At 44.1% G+C, this 17,140-nt stretch overlaps 1 protein-coding gene and 3 pseudogenes across 7 annotated transcripts; 2 read left to right on the plus strand and 2 right to left on the minus strand.

Moving 5' to 3' along the window:
• Nucleotides 1-3,141: 3,141 nt before the first annotated feature.
• On the minus strand, nucleotides 3,142-4,952 carry LOC120678839 (annotated as a pseudogene).
• On the minus strand, nucleotides 4,817-6,207 carry LOC120678836 (annotated as a pseudogene).
• Nucleotides 6,208-6,727: 520 nt separating this feature from the next.
• On the plus strand, nucleotides 6,728-8,401 carry LOC120678838 (annotated as a pseudogene).
• A 1,630-nt stretch (nucleotides 8,402-10,031) lies between these two features.
• LOC120678837 lies at nucleotides 10,032-16,793 on the plus strand. Of its 7 annotated transcripts, XM_039960236.1 has the most exons (5): nucleotides 10,032-10,227; nucleotides 10,354-10,500; nucleotides 15,077-15,141; nucleotides 15,389-15,544; nucleotides 15,661-16,793. In XM_039960236.1, the coding sequence occupies exon 5, from the start codon at nucleotides 15,922-15,924 to the stop codon at nucleotides 16,633-16,635; it is 714 nt and encodes a 237-aa protein (XP_039816170.1). In that variant the 5' UTR covers nucleotides 10,032-10,227; nucleotides 10,354-10,500; nucleotides 15,077-15,141; nucleotides 15,389-15,544; nucleotides 15,661-15,921; the 3' UTR covers nucleotides 16,636-16,793. The 7 variants fall into 7 exon arrangements, with proteins under 7 accessions (XP_039816170.1, XP_039816168.1, XP_039816167.1 ...); XM_039960234.1 differs by having other exon boundaries at nucleotides 10,354-10,715; nucleotides 14,953-15,544; nucleotides 15,657-16,793; XM_039960233.1 differs by having other exon boundaries at nucleotides 10,354-10,715; nucleotides 14,953-15,544.
• Nucleotides 16,794-17,140: the final 347 nt, after the last annotated feature.

Below are 17,140 nucleotides of genomic sequence, written 5' to 3' on the forward strand. Positions count from 1 at the left end.
ATCTTTAGTGAGGCAAATAGCACTTTGACTGTCACAGAATAGATCAATGCAAGAACCAACTCCACACAGCTCAGCAAACAAGCCTTCAGCCAAACTGCCTCCTTGCACGCTTCAGCAATAGCCATATATTCTGCTTCTGTGGTAGACATAGCAACAACAGGCTGCAAAGTAGCCTTCCAACTCACAGCACAACTACTAACAGTGAACACATAACCTGTGAGTGACCTGCGCCTATCCAAATCAGCAGCATAATCTGAATCCACATAACCAATGAGTCCCTGATCAGTTCTCCCAAACTTCAAACAAGAATCTGCTGTTCCTCTGAGGTACCTGAAAATCCACTGAACTGCCTTCCAGTGTTCTTTACCAGGATTAGACATGTATCTGCTAACCAAACTCATAGCATATGATAAATCTGGGCGAGAGCAAACCATGGCATACATCAAAGAACCAACAGCACTAGAATATGAGACTTTTGACATGTATTCAACATCCTCCTCAGAACTAGGGCACTGAGCAGCTGACAATTTAAAGTGAGGTGCAATAGGAGTACTAACTGGCTTTGAATCATGCATATTGAAATGCTGAAGAACCTTGTTAATGTAATTATGCTGACTAAGAAATAATAAACCAGATTTTCTGTCTCTAGTAATCTCCATACCTAGAATTTTCTTAGCAACACCAAGATCCTTCATATCAAATTCACTACTCAACAATTTCTTTACTGTAGTGATTTCTTTTCTGCTCTTGGCAGCAATAAGCATGTCATCAACATATAACAGCAAGTATATAGGTGATTCCTCAACAATCTTAATGTAAACACAGCTATCATATTCAGATCTTTTAAAACCATGTAACAACATAAATGAATCAAACCTCTTATACCACTGACGAGGAGACTGTTTCAAACCATACAAGGACTTCTTTAATTTGCAAACATAATTCTCTTTGCTTGGCACTATGAATCCTTCTGGCTGATCCATGTAAATTTCCTCCTCGAGCTCTCCATGCAAAAATGCAGTCTTCACATCTAACTGCTCAAGCTCAAGATCATGCATAGCAACAATACTAAAGAAAGTCCGAATTGAGCTATACTTCACAACTGGAGAGAACACATTATTATAGTCAACACCAGAAATCTGACTGAAACCCTTTGCAACTAACCTTCCCTTAAATCTTGGAGGCTCACTAGAAGACAAACCCTCCTTTCTCTTGAAGACCCATTTGCAGCGAATAGTCTTCTTTTTCTCAGGCAAGCTTACAATCTCCCATGTGCCATTCTTCTCAAGAGACTGCATCTCCTCATGCATAGCTGAGATCCACTTCTCCTTATCAACAGAATCAATGGCTTCAGAATATGTTGCTGGCTCACTAGCATCCTCCACCTGTTCAGCACAACTCAAAGCATAATAAGTTAGATTACACTCCTCAATTAAACAGTTTGGAGGTCCACAACTCCTCTTTGATCTGCGAAGAGCAATAGGTAAATCTACATCCTCCTCATGCTGCAAATCAGACTGTGAAACTGGAGGTGAGTGCTGAACAGTATCATGAACACTATCTGAAACATCATTACCAACAACTTCATTTTTCTGGTCATCCATAAGCTCCACCTGCACACTAACTTGTGACTGCAATTTCTCAACTAAAGCATCATCTGTGGACAAACTGTCAGTAAACATCACAGATTCATTGAAAACAACACTTCTGCTCATGAAAGTCTTTCTAGTTTCAGGATTCCACAATTTATTTCCAATGTGGGACTAAACCCAACATCCTCCTCTGTCCATCCATCCGCCTAACAAGACGGGCTCGGTCGATAGGTAGGGCGGGGCGCGGACCTCTCCCTTAGGTCGGGCGGAAAGGGTCCGCCCCTTGGGTCGGACGAGGTGGAAAGCCCCCACTAGGTCGGGGATGACCGATGCCGCTATCAGTCTGTCTGACGGAGCGACTTAGCCCTTAACCCTTAATCTTTAGGTATCCAGTGTGTTTATACCCGACAATCATGAACAAGGTACACAAGTTCAGGTCGCTTCTGATCAGCAGAATGCGTCATGATTTAGACCATCGAACATACTAAACTCGCGGCGCTGTTCAGCCTCGCGGCATTCTAGACCTCGCCCGCCTGGTTGCTGAAATGTATTCATGTCGCAAAGAACTGGGACCTCACCCTTGAGCTTCGACGAGCATAGGCGGCCCACCGCGCCGGAGACGAGAAGGGGAAGGTGGATCTGAACATGGATGAGTAGGTGAAGGAAAGCAAAAGGAAGGTCACTAGGAAGGGGCCGTGCAACCGGGAGATCCACTTCCAACACTGGCTGCAGTTCTCCGGCATGTTCACTTCATCAGCGGCGGGGGTGTTGGCTGCCAGCGGACTGGAAGGAGACCAATCCCATGGGGGGTCCATGGCCATGGAAGGAGGAGCAAGGGGTTGTCCGGAAAAATAGGGAACTAGTCCATTAAATCTTTGACCGGTTAGGGGTCATTTTGTAAAAGTGTAATTCGCAGGATGTTTAATTTTTTGCCACTCTTATAGATGACCAACATTCAAATGCCAGTTTTACGAATGCCACTGCATATTTTCCACAGTTTGCATCCACGTCAGACGTCCAGCTTGGATGAACCATGCGAAATTACCTCATATGCCCTCATGAGCCCACTGATTATCATCTTGCCTTCCAACGAAAGTTGGGCCCTACTTGTCATCCCTAATCTCCCTCCCAAATATCAGCCTCAATTGACTCCACCGGCACGCCCTTCACCTACCAGATTGCCGCTACTCACCGCAGCTGGCTCATCTGCGGCCACGGGTCCGGCCAATTCGACTCCACCGAAGCAACCACCTGTGTCGTCGACCTCGCCTGCCTTCCTTGCTCAAATCTGTAATTGGCCAATCATCTAGATATTTTGCTAGTCGCACGATAGAATGTATCCAGTGCTTTATCCTTGAGAAGGAAGCACACGGTACTTTACACCGTAACATGCTAACAAAATGATGCAGATGCTAAAGCTATTAATTTTGCAATACATGGCATGGGAATTTATATCCATTCTGTACAGGTAATATTTAATGGTAGTGATTAACAGCACAAAAATGCTAGGGGGGAATCTGGCTGATTAACTTATCATGCTAACCACAGCTTAACCCATGTGGCTTTGATCTTGCATGTTTAGTGACACATAGCAAGATCCGCTAAATGTGGATCTTATTCTAACTGTACACAATCACATCATTTAACAAGAAATGGATCAAAACTTTGCCTTCTTTTCCTTTCTGAATCTTTCTGTACATCTTACTATATATACAAATGGAAATTTGTATCAAGATCGGCAGATCCTCAAATATGCGGATGCCAATCACAGGATGTCGAGAGTGCAAGGGGTATCTATGAGCTAAGGATGTTTAGGAGAGAAACTCTGCTCTGGACCAATATCCTAAACAGATGTCCTGCTCCGCTCTCAAGCTCTCCAATGTTGCACTCCAACACCTGCAACTGGTCCTCCTCGCAAACAACTGCTTTTCTCTTGTAAAATGCCTTTGAGACAAGAGACTGCTTGGGCATTTCGATTTTCTTTGACAAGAGCTGCAGTGTGGACTCAAGTAGAGAGATGGTGATCTCCCTAGCCTTGGTCAGCAGCATGATCATCACGCAATCTGTCTTGTCAGAAGTGGCCTTCTTGCTTGCCTTCTTGAAATGCTGTTTAGCCTTCTTCACCAAACGGCTATAGGAGTGGATCCTGGCTTGAACAGTTGCATCATCTCCTTTCCTCAGAGCCATTTGAAGCTCCTGGATGATGGCCTTCAACTCAACAAAGATCTCTTGCATGGTGTTGCAGAGATCCAGCAACTTAAGAGAAGACTCGATTTCCCCATCCAACATTCTCCTTTGCTGGGAAGAGCAAACTTGGTTGCTTGGCAAGTGAATCCTCTCCTCGACACTGCTGTAGATGTCTCCAAGCCTCCTCAAACCATCACACATTGTAACGATACATGTGGATGGTGAGGAGATGATTGTCTCTAGAATGTCCAGCTCTTGTTGTACTTCAGCTTCGCTGGAGTGAGGCCTGGATGGCAAGCTTATCGATCTTAGATGGCAAGCCATATCTGTAAGATGCAGCTGAAACTTCTTTCTGTATTGAGGGGGAAGAGATGAGAAGCAAAGAACAAATTTTGTTTGATGAGTAAAGTCCTCTTCTGAGGCCTATTTATAAGCAGAAAGGGTATGAGACGGCATCATTTGAAGGTAGGCAAACAGAATCTTGCCATTTCATCTCCTCAATGTTGTCTACCAAGGTTTGAGATCTGGCAGCAGCATATGGAGTCTGTTCCCTTCATCACGTGTTTTTAAATTTTTTAGTGCATTTCCCAATGATCTATCACATTTCGTGTTCCAATTATTGCCAACAAGAATCAACATGTTAGTTACTAACTTACTCTACTGACCAATCTTGACCTAATTGCATGCTCAAGAGATTAGTTTAGTGATCATTAACCAAGTATTATTGGCGAAATGCGTGTTATGTAGTAGTTGCACAGTTGTCAATGTCAGTAGCTATTTTATTCTGCGCAACTCATGCAACTTACACGTTCTACCTTGTGTATTGGAGCTGGCTTGCCTTAGCTGTAGATAACAAGATCCACTGGACAAGGATCTGCTGCTTGTTGCTGATGCAACATATTGCATCCGAGCAACATGGTCATCTCATAATAAAGTCATGCAAAGATTTTCTTTTCCTAAAAAATCTTGGGCAATGTGCCCTAACTACTTCGAAAAACAATCATCAATATTAACAGAAAAAAAGTCTTTTGAATGAATGCTCCAAACTTGGGTCATTGTATCATATGATTTATAACAGTAAAACAACGAAGTGAACCAAAATTGTGTTTTTGTTTTCAACTGAGTATTTACTGTACTATTCTTCTCATATACAGTGATCAGCTGATCCTCTAAAAGGCGGATGCTAATCATATGGGCTCATTACTGGTACACCTGTCTACAAGCTGAGAGTGTTACGAAGGGAAACTCTGCTTTGGATCAATTTTTTGAACAGGGTCTCGACTCCATCCTCTAGATCAGCAATCTCCAACTCCAAGATTTGTAATTGCTCCAGTTCGCATACAACTCTTCTCTTCTGTAATGTCTTGTGGATGAGAGACCACTTGCTAGAACTTTGCGTTGCAATACGCTTCGACATGATATGCAACAAGGACCCAAGAATCGAGACAGCAATATCTCTAGTTTCAAGGTTCAACCAACAGCTTCACCACCCTGCAGCTCTCCTGGTTAGCTGACTCGTTGATTTTCTTGGACTGCTTCTGGACCTTCTTTGCAAAGAAGATATAGGACTGAAACTGAATCTTGCCTTCGGCTGCTGCAACGTCTCCTCTTTTGGTAATGAATTGCATCTCCTGAACTCTCGCCTTAATATCTGAGAAACTCTCTTGCATGGCACTGCAGAGATCAAGCAGCAGAAGAGAGCCCTCGAGCTCGTCCTCCACTGCTTTCTTTTGCTTTGGCTGACACAGGCTGACTTGGCTTCTTGGCAAGCACATGATCTCCTCGATGGTGTTGTACACACTTCCAAGCCTCCTCAAAACATCAGACATTGTTTCAATGGATGCGGAGGCTGAAGAGACGGTTTCCTTAATGATCTGCAACTGATCCTCAACGCTGGTTTCGTTGGAGCGAGGGCTAGAAGGCGCACTCACAGATCTTAAATGGCAAGCCATGCTTGAAGCAAAAACTGCAGCGCTATCTTGCTTTCTAGAGAAGGGAAGAGGAATGGTGTTCTAATGTTGGATATCCTCCTTGGGGTTCTCTATATATAATGAAATAAGTAGAAGCATCGCATACTTGAATCAGCAGACAAGAAGAATAGTTCCAATTAAGTTGCTTGTGAGTTTGTCGCCCATCTCTAAGGCAGGTTGATGCTTTTCTTTTTGATAATTTAATAACTCAGGCAACTAAATAAGTGTAGGAGCCTGTCTTGTCTCAATTGTTGGAGGCAAACACGCACACAGGAATCTAGTTTTGTTTTAAGATTTAGATCATGCACATGATACTTAACATTACAGGATGACTAACCTCCTTAGGCAACATTGTTCGCTTGGTTGTGGCTGGTGGCTGATTTGTTATGAGAGAAAAATACTGCTTTGTTCGCTTGGTTGTGGCTGGTGCTGATTTATTATGAGAGAAAAGTACTGCTGGCTGGCTGGTGGCTGGTGCTGATTTGGTACGAGAGAAAAGTACTACTGGCTGGTTGGCTGACAAGCCAAGCGAACAGAGTGAGTTTTCATGTTTTATGTCGAGCTAATGTTGGACCAACATTGGCATTGCACAGCATGACTTGGCCTGACAGGAAGACAGGGTGCAAGCACTGCCCAGCCCCTATGTTTGAAATGAAGAGAATTGCCTGACAGGAAGACAGGGTGCAAGCACTGCCCAGCCCCTATGCTTGAAATGAAGAGAATGAGGTGAAGAAAATAGTGTCCCACTCTGTTATTATCCCTCTGTTGCTGTGTTTCCACCAAGGTCCATTTCAAACCCTTGCTCAATCATCTTTTCTTGTTTCATGAGTGAATGTCCCAGAAAATCAAGACAACTGTAATGGTACGCACTGACATATGGGTAATACATACGAACTTCTGTGGACATTTAAAGTTGCTGTATTTGATACACATTTCCTTTTTTCTGCGTGTTGAAATCTATTTGGATGATCACTGAATCCTTTAAAATGTGGATGTGGACCACATGAAGGCAGAGATGGGTAGGAGAGAGTCTATTCTGGATCAATTTTCTGAATAAGCTTTCGACACCACACTCTAAACTGTAGTTTCTTGTTCCATACAACTATTGTCCACCTTAATGATCTTCCCATAGAAGCAATTTCGTCATGCAGGACACTTTCCAGTACTTGACATCCAAATTTGTTGGGCACAAGATGTAGTGTGATTTCTAATGTAATAGTGTTCACATCATTTTTGTAAGTAGCCTGACCGCACCCTGTAATCTGGTAATTGCAGCATGACAGCAATCTATGCTAGTTATTCAGGTCTACAAAGTCGCATAAACACATGGATGATTAAGGATATATACTGCTAGCAGACAAGCAATGAAAAGCAGAGAGACATGGCAACAGAGTATCGCTATTTTCACTAATCCACCGTGTAATGCTATAATTACATCGGAATCAGGTGAGTATATGTGACTTGCTTGGGAACCTGGAGTTGGGGTGAGCAAAGTCAACTAGGTGTTCCTTCCTCTAGCGACAACTTGCCTGTTAATCAATCATCTCATGATCTGGATCCGATGCTCATATCACCGCCCTTCAACCATGCAGGCAAGTTTGCCGTTCATATTGCAGACACCACAGCGTCGTAATCAAAACTCAGTTGGCGATGCTTCTTGTGTTTGGTGGCTTCGGTTGCAGCTCACCAGTTGTTTACACATGAGAATTATTCTTGCTGTCTGCCGGTTCAGCTGTGCAGTTTCTTTCACCTCTTTCACTATATATAGAGGGAAGCCAAAGCTGGGAAGGCACCATTGCAGCAGCTTGCCTTCTCTCTCTTCCATTCAAAGAAAAAAAGAAGCTTCTCAGCCTCAGCTTCCATTCAAATCATGGCTTGCCACCTTAGATCCGTAAGTGTGCCTTCCAGCCCTCGATCCAACAAAGCCAACATCGAGGAACAGCTCCAGAACCTGAAGGCAACCATCTCCTCACCTTCAGTGGCCATTGAAACCATGGTTGATGGTCTGAACAAGATCGTGACCATCTACAGCTGCATTGACGAGCTTACATGTCTGCCCAGCAACTAGCATCAGCAGAGGAAGGCAGTGGAGGAGGAGCTTGAACGCTCTCTTGTCCTGCTCGACCTCTGTAATGCCATTCAAGAGAACTTTGGAGAGCTCAAGGTCAGCGTACAGGAGATGCAGCTGGTTCTCAAGAGAGGTGACGATACCTCTCTTTGGGCCAAGGTTCAATCTTATGCCTGATTGGCCAGGAAGGCACAGAAGCAGTTCAAGAAGATCAACAGCAAGGCTACTTCTGACATTCAAGGATGCAGGGTAGTCATGCTGTTGGCTGAAGCAAGGGAGATCGCGGTGTCAATGCTCGAATCAACATTGCATCTCCTCTCAAAGCAGATCTCGATGCCAAGTGCTAGCAAGTGGTCTCTTGTGTCCAAGGCATTCCAGAAGAAGAAAGTTGTGTGCGAGGAGGAGCAATTGCAGGCGTTGGAGTTGGACATCGTCGATCTTGAAAATGGAGTTGAGACTTTGTTCAGGACACTGATCCAGAGCAGAGTTTCCCTTCTGAACACTCTCACCTTGTAGATAGATCACACAACAACTCTGACCCCTGCGATTAGCACCCGCATTTTAGAGGATCTGCTGATCATCGAAACAATTTTGATGTATATATGAGAGAAAGTGTACAGAAATATACTCAATTGGAAAGCAAAGTTCTGGATCCATTTCCTGCTGTCAACTTTTTTTATTATTTTTTTCTTTTATTATCTCCTAACTTGACATGTACAACAGCTAAACAAATAAACAACCACTGTTAAATTGAAGTGCTGCAGACCTGCAATTGAAGTTTCTTCAGGAAAAGAAAAAAAATTTACTCAGAAGATGCTCACCATTATTAGTCTATAAGTGAGAAAAAAATTTCTTGATGCTAACAACAGGCACAAGATCCATGTAAACTGGATCTTGCTCCCCTAACTAATACCATGCCAGCTGACAGCTCTAGCCATGAGCCGCGCAACTGATAATTGATCAGCACTTGATTAAGCTGCCAACACACAAGAAATTGGACGGCATGTGGATCATCTTGAAATTCCAAAACTTAGATTCTAAATGCCAAGGTTATTAGCACGATAAAACGTTGAAACGAATGGAGGGTAGATTTTAATGAAACGATGGACGTTTTAACGTTTAAACGTCCGTTTTAACGTTTAAACGTCCGTTTCACATGAACGTTTTCTCGTGAAAACGTCGTTTTCACGTCGTGAAAACGTCGTTTTAATAACAGGGCTAAATGCCGAATGCACAGCAGGCAGGAGGAACATGCCAGCGTGACATGAAGGCTGAAGCACCGTGAATGCTGAAGTCAACTGTGCCTTCTACTACCATGCATCAACCAGCGTAGCCAATAGCTCTTCTAAATTCTAATTGCACAGCTTGCCCTCTGATCTCACAATCTGAATCTGATATTAAACTATGCACCCGTGCAGATGATTTTGCCACCAATTACCGAAACATCTCATGCTTATCTTAACCTCAAGTGTAGCTAGAGGTTCCTCTTAAGCTGGACAGACAAAAAAAAAGGCATACATTTTGCAGTATGCATTTCCAAGCATATTGTATAGAGCTACTGATTTAGTGATTTTGTTGTATCCATTGCCAAGCATATTATGCAGTGCTACTGATTTTGCAGTTGACCGAATGCTTTTCAATCGTCCAAACAACCATTAGCTTCATCATTTCACAAGACGCAACGGCAAGCCAAGGATCAGAACACACCCAAATCCAAGCAATTTCACCTGGAATCAAATCATTAAAGGTTTGATCTTTACCTCCGCTGATGGAGTAGGTTCGGTCGGAGAAGGATGAGGGCGCATCGTTGACTCGGAACCACTCCCGATCGAGGGGCAGATCGAATGCCGGGGGCGGTTCCGTAGCACGGTGGCCGCGGCGCGGCAGCAGCTCGCCCTTGATCTCCGTCCAGCGCCCGTACCGAGGGGAGAAGAAGCCGAAGGACGAGTGGGCAGGTTCTATCTGGCGATACTCCCACCACCAGATCTCCGGCCGCTTGTGGCGGCACCGCCGGCCGCCAGCGGGGGAACGGATGCCATGGGGATAGCAGAAGCAAACGAAGGCGATCCAATGTAGGGGTTTTTTGAAAAAAGTTGGATCAAGATTATTTATTACGATACTATTTGGGGTGTTTTCTATAAAAACTTGGACCATCTAGGGGGTCTAGAGCAAAAATTTGGATCGCGATTAATAGTCGCGATCCGATTCGGGGGGTATTTCGCAAAATGCTAGGTCAGCTGTAAAAGGCAGCGAGGGGAAGCAGAAGAACACCGGCGGCGGAGGCCCCACAGGATGGACCGCCCTCCAAGATCGCCATCGTTATTGTTTGGCATTCGAAGCAGGGACACGGGCGTTTGAACCGCGGTCCTCGGTGGGCGGTGGCCACAACCACTGGCGAGCGAACGAAGTGGTGAGCTTCAGCCCGCTTCCTCCCCCACTCCATAAGCGCGATTGGTATTTTCCCGCAGCTAGTATTCAGGTAAATCATGGCACTCGATTGATGAGTCTCTGAGAGGTCTTGCTTGTTTCCAAGCAGAATATTACTGAGATGTAGAGGATCCACTTTTCTGAAAGCCAGAAGCGCCGACAGCAATCCGAATTCCCTTAGGGAGACCTGCTTCACATTTCACCACACATGAAACAGATCAGGATTTGGGCAGAGGTTGAAGCCAACTGAGCTGAGGTGAGGTTTATTTGCTTATGAAAATGGCACAGAATGTATTGATTATTTACCCAATACCTTCAGCAAACTTAGAAAGCTAACTCACGGTTATGTCTGTTGTGAGTAAATTACCCCATTTGCTCTTTAATCTAACCGCACATTTCTAAGAATATTGGTTAATAGTGCACTGGCTTTTTGCCTTGTGCCATGTGTGCATGAAGCAAGTCCTGCATTTGGTAGTGTTGGCGCCAATCTAGGGCCAACACACGAACGTGCTTGATCGCGCAGCGAGCGACGGCACAATTTGCAGCGCCGATGCTCAGACCGGTCAGACCGGTCGGGGTAACCGGTTAGACCGGTTCGCCGGTGCAGAACGGTGAAATCCGACGAACGCTCGCCCGGGAGGGACCCCGTCAGGGCAAGCGCGCGTAGGGTTGTTCTAGGATCGGCAGGCCACCTAGAACACCTTCAGACGTCGCGGAGACGAAGGAAGAACAGCAGAAAAGGGTTGGAAGGAGCTAGGGTTTAGAGACAAAAGTAAAGGCAATAAACATAAAGAAAAGTAATATATTGATGTATTTTGATCGATTGGATGTCTCAATCGGCCGTGACCCTTTATATTTATAGGGTGGGTGGACTTGTCCCGCAAGAAATCCTATTACAAGATCTAAATCTATGAAAATCTCTAGTTGTACTCGGACTCTGCTTGGACCGGTCAGACCGGTCAGACCGGTCGGCTCCTGCCGAATCGGCTACATCGTCAAAGACCGGTCAAATCGCCTGGAGCGACCGGTCAGACCGGTTGGTCTAGTCTGCTGCCAATTTTGGTCGTCAACATATGCCCCCCTGTTCTTTGGCAAAGCTTGCGTGCCAAAGAACATTCTTCTGGACCAAAATTATCTAAAGGCGATGATCAATGATACATCGGCCATTTTTTGTGCTAAGGGCGATAAAAAATATCGGCCATGTCTTGCTTTCCTTCAAGTTGATGATGAATCAATTTGCTTCGGTCTCCAAACTTTCTTCATGACTATTGGCTTTGTTGGCTTGACCTCCACTTCTTGCCCCATCGTTTCTTGCTTGCGTAAACGTTGCCATCTTCGCTTTTGAGTGTGAGATAAACCGGAGGGACACCACCTCGGCTGTAAGTATTTTGAATCTTTCTTCACGTCCTTCTCACATTCTTTGCTGCAATTAAGCTCTTTTTCGACTAGATTATTGCTAATCGGTCTTTGTGGAATACAATTTGGATATATAGAAGGATGTTGAATATAATAGGGCTGCATATACATCCCACTATAATCCAAAGGTGTATAATAACAAGGATACGACCAGAACCATGGAGCGATCGGCTCAAAATTTGGCATAACAACAAAATTACCTTGATGTATGCGAGAATCCGATTGCTCACTGGATGTTGACGTTGACTTGGTACCCTTGGCTTCATCTGGCCGTTTCTTGTGCCTCTGAACAATTCCATCCTTCTCATACTTTGCCAGGAGCTTTTTGAAGCTCGACCTTGTTCTAAATTTGGTCGAGGAGGAATTTCCAGAATCACTAGGAGTACCGGTCAGACCGGTCTGGGTACCGGTCAGACCGCCCTGTGGACCGGTCAGACCGTTCGACGCACCGGTCTGACCGGTTAGATTGCTGCCGGTCTTATTTTCTTTGCGTTGCCCCCCGAGTGTTGATGTCCTCGTTGAAGCTCGAGGAGTATTACTCTGCAGCACCCTTTTCTCATGCCTTTCCTCACCAATCACCACATTTTTCCCTTTAGTCGATTCGGCTTGATGCGGCCGAATCAATACTTTTGGATTTGACAACTCAAGTGTATGAACGGGAAAAGGATTTTGATCAATTTGCATCGCAGAAATAACCAATCGTCCTTCATTTATAGCCGATTGTATTTGTCTACGAAGAACATTGCAATCATTAGTGGCATGTGAAAAAATATTGTGTAACTTACAATATGCACGCCGCTTCAATTCCTCCGCTGATGGAATAGTGTGAGAGAACTTAATCTTCCCAAGCTTTGCCAATTCATCAAAAATTCTATCACACTTTGTCACATCAAAGGTGAATTTAATCTCATCTTGCCGATTTTTAGAAATCGGATTTAAAGAAGTACAAGTGCTGGGCTTATCACTAGATGACCATACAAATTCAGCAGCATATACTTCATTACCCTCATCGTCTGAAGATTCTCCTTGTAGCATATGCATACTAAGACGATCGGGTTTAAACTTAGACTCTTTGCTTTGGCTTTCTTGAGCCAAAGCCCTCTGCAACACTTGATCAACAGTTAGAAACTCATATCCTTCTAATCTTTCTTTAATATGAGACCTCAAACCATTAAGAGCTAATTCGGTAAGATTCTTTTCAGAAATAACCAAACTATAACATCGGTTTTTTGTATCTCTAAATCTTCTAATAAATTCAGCAATAGACTCATCATGCTTTTGCTTAACCGATGTTAAATGACATAGCCTCAACACATTTTCACCATTATAAAAATGATCATGAAATTTACGCTCTAATTGAGACCATATTTGCACAGAATTAGGAGCTAATGCCGAAAACCATGAAAAAGCAGTGCCAGATAAAGACAAAGGGAACATTCTAATTTTCAAATGATCAAGACTCCCATAAGTTCCCATTTGTGCATTAAACTGACTAACATGCTCCCATGTAGTTCTACTATCCTCCCCAGTAAATTTAATAAATTCTGGTACTCTAAAATTCTGAGGATAAGGAATAGAATCAAAACTCTCAGGATACGGCTTTTGACACACTAGAGTTTTGTCCTTCAATTCTACGCCGAAAGTTTCTTTGAACATATTAGCCAAATCTTTCTTATGTTTCTCAAGTATTTGATTAAAATAAGAATTATTTGGCATCTGAACATTGGCGCTAGAACTATTCGGCATTTGCGGTGCATGATTCGGCTGTGTATATGGTGTTTGCTGCGAATAATCATGGTTTGGCATTGCACCATATGAATAGCCCGAATTTTGGGGAGGCATAGTATACGGATTATAAGTCATAGTGGCGTATGGAGGAACACCATAACTAGTAAACCCATTTGTTCGGCTAAAATCAGCCTGAACAGGAGGCATACTAATAATAGGTTCAGGAGACGACTGATACGCCACCAGAGCACCAGGACCGGTCTGACCGGTCGGGAAACCGGTCTGACCGGTTGGAACCGGCCCACCGAGACCGGTCTGACCGGTTTGTGCAACCGGTCTGACCGTTCCATTCACATTGCACTGCTCTGGAGGTTTCTGACCATCATAAAAATTCATCGGCATGCCGTACTGTGGTGCAGGTATTGCCGATGATTCAGGATGCATAGTATTATGATAAAAAGTGCCATCTATATTAGGTCTAGGAGTACCACTATCATCAATCAAAAGTTGCTTGCCTAATGATTTATCAATCATATTTTGAACAGTAGCAATAATCTTTTCTTGACCATTAACCACCAATTGAGTAATTTGCTCTAAAGTAGGCGGTGTTGTAGCACTTACAGTAGCACTTGATTTGACTTGCTCATCTTCATCCGAAAGAATGACCACCTCCTTGTCTTTAGAGATATCACCCTTCCGATTCTTGGAAAAGTGAGACAAGAACCACCGACGCTTTTCTTCAAGTTCTTTTTCCTTGCGCCGCTTGTTCTCCTCTTCACACTCCTTTATGAATGCTTCATAAGCTTGACGATCCTCGGGCGGCAATTCATCAACAGACGGTCTGCTGATGTTATCGGGATCGATCTCACCAGGATTCGACAGCTTCACCATGGTAGTAGATGGAGTAGATTAGATCGGTTTTACAACCAAGATCTTTCTTCCCCAGCGGAGTCGCCAAAATATATTGGCGCCAATCTAGGGCCAACACACGAACGCGTTTGATCGCGCAGCGAGCGACGGCACAATTTGCAGCGCCGATGCTCAGACCGGTCAGACCGGTCGGGGTAACCGGTCAGACCGGTTCGCCGGTGCAGAACGGCGAAATCCGACGAACGCTCGCCCGGGAGGGACCCCGTCAGGGCAAGCGCGCGTAGGGTTGTTCTAGGATCGGCAGGCCACCTAGAACGCCTTCAGACGTCGCGGAGACGAAGGAAGAACAGCAGAAAAGGGTTGGAAGGAGCTAGGGTTTAGAGACAAAAGTAAAGGCAATAAACATAAAGAAAAGTAATATATTGATGTATTTTGATCGATTGGATGTCTCAATCGGCTGTGGCCCTTTATATTTATAGGGTGGGTGGACTTGTCCCGTAAGAAATCCTATTACAAGATCTAAATCTATGAAAATCTCTAGTTGTACTCGGACTCTGCTTGGACCGGTCAAACCTACCGGTCAGACCGGTCGGCTCCTGCCGAATCGGCTACATCGTCAAAGACCGGTCAAACCGCCTGGAGCGACCGGTCAGACCGGTTGGTCTAGTCTACTGCCAATTTTGGTCGTCAACAGGTAGACAGGGGGGCAATTGTCATTTTACATTATGCCTATGATACTACCATGCTATTTTTCTAGAAAAAATCTATTTTCTCCTTGTTCAAACAAATGTGATGGACTGAATGTAACTTTTTTGTAGGAGTAAAATATTCTGCATTGGCGATGCATTAGAAAATCAAATGTCAGTTCAGGAAATATGTACTTGTGAGTGCCTTTCTTTACCTCTGAAGACCACCGTGAACAAAATAGTGAATTGTGCTAATATGAAACAGTTAATAACTTCTCTTATCTGTTGTTTCCCTCTTTAAGAAAAAATCATTTTTTTTCTCATGGTGCTTAGGATAGATGGGTATCTGTGGCAAAGCGTGTGCATACTATACACTCTAATGGATTCTTTGCTATTGGTAATTACAACATGAAAGCATGATTAAGCTAATTATTTAGAGTTTAGTGTGCTAGAAAATTGCAGAAACATGTGGGGACACTCGAGCTGGCTATAGTTACCAACAAGCAGAAAATGGAGAGCTGAAACATGAGGACAGGAGCTATCATTGAACCATTGTGTAATGCTGTGATCAGATGGTTAAACGTGTCTAAGAGTCTGGAGGTGAGGCGAAGGCAACTAGCTGTTCATTCTTCCACCGGCAACTTGCATGTTAATTAATGGACCACACAATCTGATTCTGATACTAAACTCGACTGCACCTCACCCGTGCAAGTCAGTTTGCCACCCACAATGCAGACATGACAGCCTCTTAATCAAGCTCTACTAGAGATGCCTCTTGGGTTGGGTGGCTTCTGTTGCAGCTAACCACGATTACACATGAGAATGATTCTTGTTGTCTGCTGGTTCAGCTGTGCAGTTGCTTCAACCTCTTTCACTATATAAACAGGGAAGCCAAAGTTGGGAAGACACAATTTCAGCAGCTTCACTTCTCTTTCATCTCCAGAAAGAGGCTCCATAGCTTCTTTTCCATTCCAAACATGGCCTGCCACCTGAGATCCGCAAGTGTGCCCTCAAGCCCTCACTCCAACCAAACCGATATCGAGGAGCAGCTCCAGAACCTGAAGGCAACCATCTCTGCACCCTCTCCAACCATTGAAACAATAGTTGATGGTCTATCCAAGCTCGGGAGCATCTACAGCTGCATTGATGATCTCATATGCTTTCCAAGCAGCCAGCGTCTGCAGAGGAAGGCAGTGGAGGAAGAGCTTGAGTGCTCTCTCATCTTGCTCGACCTCTGCAATGCTGTGCAAGAGAGCTTTGCGGAGCTCAGGGCGAGCATCCAAGAGATTCATTTGGCTCTCAAGAGAGGAGACGATGTGGCTGTTCAGGCCAAGGCTGTGTCTTATGCTCGCTTGGCCAAGAAGGCGCAGAAGCAAATCAAGAAGATCAACAAGAAAGTTGCTCTTGACAATGAAAGCTGCAGGATGATCAAGTTGTTGTCTGAAGCAAGAGAGATCGCTATATCGATGTTGGAATCAACATTGGACCTCCTATCGAAGGAGATCACGATGCCGAGTGCTAGCAAGTGGTCTCTTGTCTCCAAGGCATTCCAGAAGAAGAGAGTCACATGCGAGGAGGGGCAATTGCAGGTGTTGGAGTTGGAGATTGTTGACCTTGAAAGCCAAGTTCAGATTGTCTTTAGGAGACTGATCCAATGCAGGGTCTCCCTTCTGAATACTCTTAGCCTGTAGAAAGATCATACAACAACCAACTCTGATTCCCTGTGATTAGCATCCCACCTTTTAGAGGATTGGCTGATCATCGAAACAATTTTGATGTATATATGAGACAAAGTGTACAGGAAAATACTCGATGAAAGAGCAAAGTTTTGACCATTTCGTGTTATCAATTTCTCTGACCATTTCATTTTGTTGTCCGAATTGTCACGGAACATAGTTAAATTGCTGAAGGGAATAACCTGAAATCAGGAGCTTCTGATGAATTGGTATTAAAAAAAATTCCCTATAATTATCCTTACTCCTTCAACAACAACAACAACATAGCCTTAAATTATCCTTACTCCTTATTATAAAAATAAATAATTAGTTGTTCGATGAGATGGCCACTGTTAATATTCACATGTGATGTGGCTCAACAACAGACACAAGATCCTTGCAAAGTGGATCTTGCTCTGCTTAACAGCTAGCATGCCAGCTCCAGCCACGAGATTTGAGCTCACAATTGATGATTATCTCT

This window comes from Panicum virgatum, chromosome 6N, assembly GCF_016808335.1.
Source record: "Panicum virgatum strain AP13 chromosome 6N, P.virgatum_v5, whole genome shotgun sequence".
Lineage (NCBI taxonomy): Eukaryota > Viridiplantae > Streptophyta > Magnoliopsida > Poales > Poaceae > Panicum > Panicum virgatum.

Excerpts from the sequence above, each read along its gene's own strand:
- LOC120678837 (XM_039960230.1), top strand. The coding sequence starts at position 15,922 with ATGGCCTGCCACCTGAGATCCGCAAGTGTGCCCTCAAGCCCTCACTCC.